This window comes from Leptosomus discolor, chromosome 12, assembly GCF_034619465.1.
Source record: "Leptosomus discolor isolate bLepDis1 chromosome 12, bLepDis1.hap2, whole genome shotgun sequence".
NCBI classification, from domain to species: Eukaryota; Metazoa; Chordata; class Aves; order Leptosomiformes; family Leptosomidae; genus Leptosomus; species Leptosomus discolor.
Window position 1 is genome coordinate 1,025,462 of NC_141402.1, and position 11,278 is coordinate 1,036,739.

The window sequence follows — 11,278 nt, forward strand, 5'->3', positions numbered from 1 at the left end:
CATGCTGTCATGTGCCTCTCCCTGACCAAGCCCACATTGCTGTCTCTTTCTCCTGACCATGTCTATCAGTGGGACAGATATCAGAGTGATTCTCTTATTTTCTTTCTGACATGAGGTCTCCTACCCCGTAGGAGATACTGTGTGCTGACAAAGATTGCCTGCCTTTGGTCCCACCAGGACTTGGACTGCGGGAGGGAGGGGAACATGAATCAATGCTCAGTCTACATCTGGAGGATTCTCTCCATCTCCACATGGACAAATCCAATGGCAGGAGGGTGCAGGTGCTCTTCTAGAAACAGGGAGGGACAGACCCGCGTTGCTAGCCCATGGGTTTTCTCACTGCCCTGCTTGTTTCTGCTTTCAGTCACAGGACAGGCCAACGTGCCTAAACCCTCCACACGTCATAAACTGAGCCCGTTCAGGCGCTGCAGTGCGAGGGGATCACTGCAAAGGGCCGCCTATGCGATAGAGGGGAAGTGCTGGGGACAGCAGTATGGGAGAGCTCTTAATGGGGTCTGACACCTCCTTGCCTTAAGCGCTGCCCCTCTAACTGGGTCACACCAGATAGAGAGCTTTAGAGGATGACTTGGCCCCTGCAGCAGGATAAGGTTTTGGCTGGGTGTGGAGTTAGGGAATGTTACGTGGGTCTGCTGGTAAAAGTTTGTACAGGGCAGACAGGTGGGACAATTTTTGGCTGAGGAATGGGACCAAATGCGCAGATTTTCACCCCAATAATTAGAGGTGAATTGACTTAAGTGGGTGCTGAGCGTTGCTGGCAAGACAGCTCTGAGCCCTACTGTTCTCCAGTATTATCAATTTTTAAGAGAAAAGCCATAAGACAGAACAAGCAGGATTAGAAACCAACCAAACGAGTCTGATCTGAGATGACAAGTCCTGAAGCTACTTCAGGTTGTGTTTGGAAGCTTGGGAAGCTGCCTTTTAGTGTGGTACAGCTACGCTACAGGCATCTATAGGCTTCATGGATGTTCACAGAATTAAATACATACATATGGGTACTGATGTAAAGGTTTTAGAGGTTCTCCTTTGGGGTAGAATTGCCTCACAGCCTCATTTCTCCTGGTTAGTGCATGCAGTTTCAGCTCCTGCTGATAAACCTGCACATATTTGCCAGTGGGCAGGTGCAGAAGGGCCGAAGGCTGGAGCCTGCGTCGTCTCGAGGTCTCCTGCCCACGCTTTTGCAACTGGAGGAGAACGGTCAGGTCTGACAATGCCTGTTTTTAACCTGCAGGTTTGAAGAGGACTTTGTTAAGGATGGGGAGCCAGCCTTGGATAATCCCAGCAATAAGAAAGGTTGGCAAGGGACACCTAGACTCTGTCCTGACGCTAGTGAATGCTCATCGTGCGAATCCCAGTGCCACAGCAGCTGTCGTGGCTGTCAGTTGTGAAACTCTGCTTTCCTGGGCAAACGCCTCTGAGCGCAGTGCTGGGGTCTCAGCCCTCTCTGCTTTGCAGAGTGCTCAGGGGATGGGATTTGAGCGTCTGGGTGCTAGTGCTTTTTACCTTTCCAAGGAGAGCAGGGGCTTCTGTAACCTTGTGCGACACGATACGGAGGCTCAGCACTGCCTCCTTTCCCAAACACTGGTTTGAGAGGCAATCCTATTCCAGAGCACATCATCTCTGATCCCTGTGGCACATGCTGGCTTCTTTACTAGCATAAGTCCATCATGACTCCTGTTTCTCAGGAGATGGACTGGCAGAACAAAGCTTTCCCTTGTGACACTCTATTTGAATGTCAGGCTTTCTGCTGCACGTCCATTACAGAACCTCGCTCACTTCTGTGCACGCTTTGCTCTGTCCTTTCAGGGGGAAGAAACGCAAGGAAATTCCAGCACAGGTCCTTTCCTCCCGAAGGGAGAGGTGAGTAAACCACGTAGCTGTTGTGACACCCCACTAAATGGCAGCACCTCTGACATGCCCTCATGGAGAGAGTTCTCTCTCCAGGCACTCTCGCAGATCTGGAGTGTCTTCTGGGAACATACCGCACGGCTGCTCTCCTGGCTGTGAGGTACGGTCTGTGCTGCGTGGCAAGGGAGAACAAGAACAAGTCTTCCAAGAACAGCACAAGGGACACTGTATCCAAGGAATAAGATTTAAAGTTATAATTGGAATTTGGAATAGAAATTGCAAAGAAACACCCCTAAGTTCCCAATTTGTGAATATTACTTTAGAAAATACATGTACAGTACGCATACAGCTTCAGAGGCTTCCCTCTCCAGAGGTACTTTCCAGTGATACAAGGATGTTGGCCCCTTCAGTGGTCATCTGCTGGTTCTGCCAGCTCTTGCATGGCGTTTCCAACCTGTCTTCTAGGTGGAGGACAGCATGGAGTGAATGTGAGCGATCCTGGTCCGAAAGCAGTACCTGCTGTGAGCAGCCGAGCCAAAGGAAAGGACAGACTGACCGGCAGAGCCAGGAGGTAAGGAGGCTGCCAGCAGGTCCACGAGCACTACAGTGGTTGTGCTGTGCCTGTCCAGGTCTCATTCCTTGCCCGATTGTGGAGAGGGGCAGACAAAGCCAGTTATTGTTCCACAGCGGCAGCTGTTCAGATGAGTTCCCACTGGCTGGGACCATGTCTGGCAGGACTTCACTTAGGGGGGTTCATAGCACTTGTAGGGTGCATCGTGGCTGTACTGACCTGCTGCATCGGCTCGGCAGAACAGCCCAGGGGGGTCAGGGTCACTCTGTGACCGGATCTGGGTGGCGCTGACACATGCCCCAGCAAGCTTTTGGACACATCTTTTCTGACGTCCAGGCGCTGCTGATATGGGGAAGCGGCCTCCAAAGACAGTTCCCAACTGCCCCGCTAGCAGTTAGATACTGTGGTACAGGTGTCTCTTCCTAACCAGCTCTGCTTGAAGATCCCTGCCTGGTGAGGAGGGAAGCGACCTGCTCCCGCCAGCCGTGGGCAGCACACAGCAACAGAGTGATTGGCACAGAAGTTAATTTCAGACTATCCGCAAGCCTAAGTGCATTTTACAGGTTCGCCCACTTCCTCCCAGGAGCCCCCCTCCCCTGCTGCTCCCCATAATTAAATTTCAGTGCAGTCTCCAGTTTCCTGGAGCCACACTGACGGTTTAATAACAGTGATCGCCTTCGCAGCGCTGCCATGCCCTTCAGCGGGCAGCAAAAGGATGAGGAGTTGATTACATACCTCAAGCCTCTTCATTTATCCAGACACAAACCCATTCTGGCAGCACCTAATGTTGGCATTCTTCAACCACCCAGGTCGGTTATGACCATGCCGTTAGAGCTGCATAAAGAGATAGGTGCTTCACAGGGTGCCCGCAGCATTTCCCAGAAGAAATCCGTTCACTGGAGGTCAGCTGCTGCTTGCTGTTGCCGGTCTGAAGTGCAGAGGGTCGGGCAGGCTCTGTGTGTGCAGCATTCCGCTGTGTCAGGACAGCAGCAGGTCTAAGACGCAGAGCCTGGTGCTGTAGTAAGCCTGAAGATCAATTTAGAGGCGTATGGCTGGTTAAATGTGTGCTGCGAGCAGACTGTAAAGGAAAGAGCAGTGTGGGTTTTGAGCCGCTTCTTGGAAGGGACAACGAGTTTGTCGCTTCCCTTTTATAGGCAGAGCAGACGGATGGATCACACTGTGATCTGCTGCCACCATGCCATGGCCCATGGGTCAAACATCTGCACTCAGGTCCTGCCTCAGGCTCCATCTCTGGTCAGAGCCAGGAGAAGGGATGAGAGCCTGCCCACTCCCCTATCTCCATCTCTCCTCCTCCATCCAAAACATGCCTGTGACAGGCAGATGCTGACTAATTTCCAGAAATCATAACAGGGTCTTAAGCCGTTTCTTTTTCCTTCTATGCTGAGCCCTCAGAGCCATGCCCAGAAGGAATGCCTTGGCCAGATGTCTTATAGCAGAAATTCAAAGAAATCATGTTGGGCTGGGATTTAATGGTTTGTACAGACTGCCTCAGACTCTCTGACTGGCCATCTTGGAGTGCTGTTTGATGACATCTCGTTGAGCTGCCCCTCATTAGCGGCCCTCAGAGTCTCTTCCTGCAGTGGTCTCTGTTTGCTTCTCCTCTTCCAGAGTTGGATGGGTCACTGGAGGCAGCTCCTCTCTGCCAGCGGCTGGGACAGCTAGCATCACTTCACACCGAGCAGGGCTATGCCTGCTGCCAGCACTCCTACCGGCTGCAATAATAGTGTGTTATTCCCTTGCCTTTCTCACCTCCCCCAGTAGCAGCAGGATGAGCCCTACCCCTACAGCCTGACTTTCAGAGCTTTTGCAGGGCACCACGGAAAATACAACCCCAGTGGTGGGGGCTGCTTCCAAGAAAAGGGGCCCTTTTGTGGTTTGGGCTGGCACAGCCGGTGGTGGGGACCTACCCTGTATTTGGGACAAGACCTCCCTGGCTGTGGTTTAGGTGCTGGGTCTGTCTCTAAGCCCTTTAGGACTGCTCCAAGCTGCTTCACCCTCTGGCTTATTAAGGACGCTGTACCCAGCTCCATACTCTGAGAGAGCCTTGAGGCACTTGCAAATGCAGTTCACCTCTGCCCGAAGGACTTTGCTAGAGAAAAGACAGTGTGAAGCAGCTCAGCGTGGTTGTATGGTGGAGCCGGTGATGGTAATTCCCACGCAATTTTCACAGGGGCACGTGGGGCCACTGTAACCCATTTGCCCCTGGAAATGCCTGGAACTGCAGTCACCTCAATGTGCGTTCTAATTTTTTGTATCTTGGCCCAAATTTGCCCAATGAAGAGGCCAGTAAGTCCAGCAGAGTCTGTCTAGAGAAGAATTACATCTCACACACCTTTGCACACATTGTATTTTAAGAGTACGGGGCAGGGAGAAATATGTGTATAGTGTGTATGTGTGTCTGCAGGTGTAAAATGTTTGTGTGTGTGTGATGTAACTCACCAGGCACACATGTAAGAGGGTGAGGGTTACTAAGACCCCTCCCTGCCCAGCAGCACTGCATGGGCAAATTCAGATTGATGTTCACCCTGGCAAATTCCAACAAGTGAGAGAAAGCAGTTTGTCGTGCAGCCTTTAGCTACGCTGAGGCCCTCTTCGGCACAGGGTGCTGCAGCTGCTGCAAATTTATTAGGGGGTGAAAATGCACTTACACGAGTCCTTGGAAGAGGCTGTCTGCTGAGCGTGACTCAACACAGAGATACCATCTCAGGCTCAGGGGAACCCCGAGCTGCACATTTGTGGAAGCTGGGTAGGGTACTGGGGAGGTGTTAAACATGTTTGCCCTCTTTCCAAACTCTACCCTAAGCATCTGCTAGCGACGCTGAGAGGGGAAGAGAGCCTGGGCTAGCTGGACCTTTACTCTGATCCTTCTGGCCGTTCTTGCAGACTGCTTGCATGTCTCCACGTCTCCAATCTCCCAAGCTATCTTATCCTTCACCGTCTGCCGTTGTGGAGATCTGGGACACTTGGGCACTATCAGGACTGTGGCAGTTATCAGCATAACCAAACTGTATCTTACTAGTCTAATGACAACTGTCTGTCCTGGCAATTGGATTTTATGTTTTCACTACATTTAGCGTTATAACAACCAGTTCATGGAGACTTAGTGGTCTCAGACGAGTGTCTCTGGATGAGCTGAGTGCTTTGCAGGTGCCAAAAGGAACTGGGCCAGTTACGTCTGCCACCTTTATCTCTCGTTGCCTGGTCAAGGCGCTCAGACAAGGAATGCACGGCCCTGGTAGAAATTCCTACCCAGGTGTCAGCCAGGGAGAGTGGCTTTGCTATACGAGAACTTGAAGGCCTGAATTCTCTTTTTTTTTTTGGACAGATGGGATGCAAAAGAAGGCGAGGACATGTCTTTTCTGAAGGATGACCTTGACGGCCAGGTGAGTTCATGAGTTCAAGGCTGCTGAGGTTTCTCAAAACATGCACTGTCAGGAAAGCTGGAGGCTCTCAGCCACGGCAGAGCTGGGAGACCCGTATGTTGGCATAAATGTACCCTCCGCCAGCACTCTCCAGATGGCACGATGTGAGAGCAACTTCACTTCTGGCATTGACCATCTATCAGAACAACCACCCCACTTATGCTGGTCCCTGAACACTTCTCTACCTGCATCCTCTCATGTCCTTTAATGGCCTCTGCAAATTTTTCCTCAGGTTTTGAGAACCGTCATAGACAAGGAATACCATAGAGTGGTATTTTGATAAGCTGAACTAAATATCTCCTTCTTTTCTCAGAGAAGCCTTGGTACGGACAAGCGGAAGAGCAGAGGTGAGGAGGGGGTGGAAGAGAACTGCACAGCTGAGCTGGAGGAGAAGGTGAAACAGCCAAGCCTCCAAGATCATGGGGCCTCCTCATCACAAAGGCTACGAAGTGGAAAGGTCCAGTCTGCCCACAATGGCCAGAAGGAGGAGCGGAGAGGAGTGAAGGGCATCAGCACGGAGGTGTCTGTGGCCAGCACAGGCGACTCAGAGCCAGGGCCTAAGCCAAATAAAGAAGGTGTTGGGGAAGATGCCAATGGGAAGCCTGGCACTGCTGACATCTCCCAGGAGAAGGAGCTCACTAACAGCACTGCTTCACAGAGCAGCCTTCCAAGCACTGTGCAAGCCACCGGGCATGGCAGTGAGGAGACCTTGTCATCGCCTGTAGGAGCGAATTCAGATGGAGCTGGTTCAGAGAAAAACACAGCTTCAGGACAGGAGTCCACTGAGGACTCTTCAAACAGCCATGGAGGAAAGCTGGACACAGCAGCAGGAGACAGACTGGATGCAGGTCAAGGACAGCCAGCGAGAAAGAGAGGGGAGGAAGTGACCCAAACCACTGTCCTTCAGGGGCAGACACTTGCACGGAAAGGCAGCGAAGATGCTGAAGGCACTGAACCCAGAGCAGAGCCTTTGCCCCCAAGGAAAGCCAACTCTGACAAGACTGTTGTGTCTGAGCAGGACACAGCAAAGTCACAGTCCAGGGAAGGGGACCAGCCTGAGGACTGCAAGGACAAAGACAATGGGGACACTCGCAACTAGCAAAGATTGCACTGGCTTGCCTGAGATAGAAGGTGAGTTCCTGACCCCACTCCCCACGGTGTCTGTTACCCCATTAATGCTCTCAGCCATGGAACAGGTCCACAACTCCATTTTCTGTGGCCGTGTCGGCAACATACCAGATAACTATCCAGAAATGTTCATTAACAGTGGTATGGATCCCTCGGGTAGTACAAATCTGTGCCTCACAAAGACCTGGCCTGGAGTGGATGGGGGAACAATGCGAAGTCAGATAGGAAAATTTGGACAGAAAACGGGACTGCTGAGTCTGGTTGATGACATGCATTAGTTAGGACACAAACTGAAACTATTCCTGGGAAGGGATAACCTCAGAAAGGATAGCGGGATGAATTTATTTCTGTCTCTGGGGTGATGACAACTAGAATAACTTCAGATCAGCATGGTCCCTTTCCTAAAACACTTGCAAAGCTATAGAGGTCCACCTCGTGGACAGAGGTTTGAAGAAGGGTGACTGCATGTGGGGATTCTCTTCCCAGTACAAGATCTGTGAATGCTACTCTTTGAGTTCTGCACGTGGTAACACTAACGTGCGAGGCAGTGTATAAACACAAAGGGTGAGACGGTTCCTGCTGCAAAGGCCTATGAACCAAACAGAAAGGAGGAAGAACAGATCTGGTCATGTAGCAATGCTCCAGGTTTTGCTCAAGCAAAGCTTCTTCCAGAAAGGTAGAACAAGAAAAGCCAGGAGAAAGAACAAAGTATGACAGGTAGAGAAGTAAGGTAGAAATTAGGAGGCAGGGGCAAGGAGAGAGTGCAGGGGCTCTTCAGCAGTTACTTTTGCCAGACGTGTTTTCTCCAGGCAGGTCGCACACAGATCAGGATATCATCCCCACAGGCACTAGATCAGACCAGTAAGTCAGGACGTGATTCCACCGCCAGGTTAGGCAGTAAGATTGCAGTTCACTCAACTCAACTCTGGCTGAGCACAGAGGCACCTGACTTAAGATCTGGGCTTTGTTTCTCTTCAAAGGAGAGAGATGAGCACTTCCAGAACACAATCCAGCTTGCCTAACACCTGAGTGACTCTCAGGATACTCCTGGCTCTATCCTTTAAGCAGAGAGGCAGCAGCTACATTCCCTAAGTAGGCACTTCAGGCAATTAGCTGCTCAAAGCTAGGCAGGCAGATCATCCCCACCAAGTGCCTTTCCCCGATTCCAGCAGGCTTTTCTTCAGACCCTGACCCAGCAGCTTGTCACCGGGTATTGCTTAGTATTCACCCCAGAGGTACAAATGAGCTTAGGGATGAAGTGGTTAAGCCGCTCACAAAAAGACTTTCACTATAATCCAACACTACACAAAAGGCATGGAGAAGCGCAAGCGTTACAGCTATTTAAAAAAGGCAAAACACCGAGAACCAGCAGGAGCTGGTTCTGTGCTTGAACTAAAATTCCTTCAAGTGAGGGAAATTAATTCCAACAGCATTTAGGCAAATGTGAAGAGACACCTGGATGCACACAGCGGGAGTTTACTGTCCAGGCCATGCCTCTCCAATCTACCAAAAATCCCCCCAAAGTAGAGGATGAAGGAATTAATAACTACTTTTCTCACTCAGGGTAACTTTAATTAGATACCAACTACAAGGAAACAGTAAATTGCAGTGGTCCACTTTCACCTCAGCAACAGAGATTCCCATGGCTTGGGAATGGGGTCCTGAGTCCGCTTGAGCACGGCTCTTTACTCCACGGCTCCCCACTGAATTCCTTACGGCAGCTTAATGATGAGGTCTTGGAGAAGAGACGGCGACTTAACCTGGTGTTCGCGCTCAAGCACTCGTCTATCTGCTTGGCTAAGCTGGAACTTGGCACGGGTATTGCTCTCTGAGAGGATCTGTTGCTTGGGAAACACCACGTGCAGTGATACCAGGGGGAAATGAGGGGTTAACTGGTGTCCTAGTTACCCTCTACCATTTCATCCTGCTCGCCTTCCCATCTACCCCCTTCCTATCCGCAATGCACATTTTCCCTTGCCTGATCACGCCCCCACAGGAGAGCATGTTCCTGCCTCACTTCTGTCTCTTTCCCAAACAGTTTAAGACGAGTTTCCAGGTGTGCCTAAACTGTGCACCCAGCATCAGATACTGCCTTTTGATGCAGACAGATTAAACCAAGATACTTTCCTTTTTTGATATTTCCTGTAATTTAGGAGATGCTTCAGATTTCAGGGGAGCCCCGAGCAGGGTTTGATGGCAGGCCACCTTTAACCGAAAGTGGCAGAACTGACCTGTGTTAGGATCACAGGAATGGGCACAGCTACACCAAATCCTACGCTGAGAGAACGCATTTTCGTTCTTTTTAGTCCTTAGAGCACTCACCAATCACTAATTCACAGCAAAGTCATAATGGCTTATCCTCTCCGAGCACACCCATCTGTGATGGCTTCATCTGAAGGTTTCTTGCACTTTCTTCTGAAACCTCTTCTCACTGGCCGGGCACCCAGGGAGGTGCCGGGGGGAGCCAGTGCAGCAATTGCTGTGTCCCCCATCTCAGCAATGGGTTTCTCCTGGGTTTTTTGTTGAGGTTTTTTTTCATTCCATCGACTGTAAGAGCATTCAGAGAATGAGTACATGAGTGCTGCTTGGCTGTTAGTCTTTAATGATGTTCTAGGGCATCATCGTCACCTCCTGTCTGCTGAAGTCACCACAAAGCAATTTGACCTCTCCCTTTGCACCAGTGACAGGCCACTATCGGGGCTGGCTTTCCCAAACAAGATCATTTGCAGACAGAGCGAATTCTGCCATGATTTATTTGCAGTGAGGAGAAGAGCCAAGAGGAAGACAGAGGGACCTGTCTTTAACTGTCTGTTCCCTGTGCCCAATGTGTCAGGAACATCCCTTGGCAGACAAAAAAATTGCAAGACCTGGATTTCTCCAGCACTAGCTCAGCACAACCAGAACAGTTCAGTGCCCGGCCTGACAGCAGGGCTTCCAGGAGCCACAAAATAGCAACAGTGACGACAACAACCACCACCAAAAAAAGCAAAAGCTCATTTGGCCCAAGCCGGTTAAGTTGTCAGCGCGTTTGGAGCGAAAAGGTCTCGTGTCTATTCCTGCTGCTGCTTTGAAGTTCCCAAATCAACATGACAGGCTGCATAATGACACAGATGGCAGTCATAAATAACCCCCGGCTGGTAGCAGTCACTTCCCTTCTCCTTTGGCTCCTGTTTCCTAGCAGTCTACAGACAGATCAGTTTTAGACCACGGTGTGTACAAAAAGCTGCAAAGCTCTACTTGGTTTTCATGTGATTCTCCTTACTGTGTTACTTCCCAGCAGTTCTTTGGAACCAAGATCGCTCCCATTTGAGGTGAATCCTTTGCAGGGTTTTCCTCTTTGGTTTCTTTGGCTTATTGAGCCTGATGCCTGCAGCCAGCTCCAGGTGATGCTTTAGGGCAGGAGGCCTGTGTTGGGCAAAGCCATTGCACGTGGCCCACAAAGGGACTTCATAGGCGTGGCCATCCTTGAGGGAAACATCACTGCATCCGCTTCGTGAGTGTAACCCCACGTGGCAGGCTGCGATTCTGCCTTTGCCAGCCTGCCTAATGAAAAGTGCAGCATTACCAGGCAGAGCGAGGTTTAGCAAGAACCAGGAAAAGAGCATCATTCAGGAAGCTGAAAGAGCATAAGGCCAAGCATTAAAGAGCTGCACTTTTTTGTTAGAATGCAAAATCCAAAGCTTATTTACTTCTTTTGTGCCTAGCACCACGAATTCAGGTGCCCAAACCACCTTAATTATTTCCTTCCTCTCGCCACTCGAGTATAATGTTTAGGGAACAGGTAGTCCTGAGTGAATAGCCCATAATCCAGTTAGGAGGCTGTGGGCTGGCACCTCACGTAGGGCTTTTAACAGCCGATGCCTACACGGAATCGCAGACGTCCGTGCCTAACTGCATTGGCCTGACGTCAGGCCAGCACAATCACAAGATTATCCCACTGCAGCAGGGGAAGGAGGGGGTGGTTTTCACCCTGTGGTGTGTGAACAATGGTAACAAAAGTTCTCTGTAGAGGAAGGACTTGATGTGGCACGGTGAATGGGCTGTTGTTACGCAAGCCTCCAGGAGGTACCGAGCAGCTCTGCCTTGGTAAATGCAGGTCAGCTGGAAAGCGGTACTGTGTTCTGTGGCCACGTACCCAGTGGACATTCCACCAGGGAATGCCCTGAAGCGCCTGGTAGGAAACGTGAGCAAAGTCTGTGCTGAGAATCCAAGTTACACAGAGTCTGAACGGCTGCTGTCTTGGAGGGCAGAGGGTTTGTAGCCAGAAAGG

General features: G+C 50.7%; 1 protein-coding gene across 3 annotated transcripts in view; it reads left to right on the forward strand.

The window, feature by feature from the left end:
* CCDC9B (coiled-coil domain containing 9B) overlaps positions 1-6,979 on the forward strand; it is a 36,983-nt gene extending 30,004 nt beyond the window's left edge. For 2 of the 3 annotated variants that reach the window (XM_086472335.1, XM_086472337.1), the window contains 5 exons: positions 1,250-1,311; positions 1,825-1,878; positions 2,332-2,437; positions 5,784-5,841; positions 6,194-6,979. In XM_086472335.1, coding sequence (XP_086328461.1) covers positions 1,250-1,311; positions 1,825-1,878; positions 2,332-2,437; positions 5,784-5,841; positions 6,194-6,979 — 1,066 coding nt within the window. The remainder of the gene's footprint in view (positions 1-1,249; positions 1,312-1,824; positions 1,879-2,331; positions 2,438-5,783; positions 5,842-6,193) is intronic. The other variant, XM_086472336.1, reaches the window with a different exon arrangement.
* Positions 6,980-11,278: the final 4,299 nt, after the last annotated feature.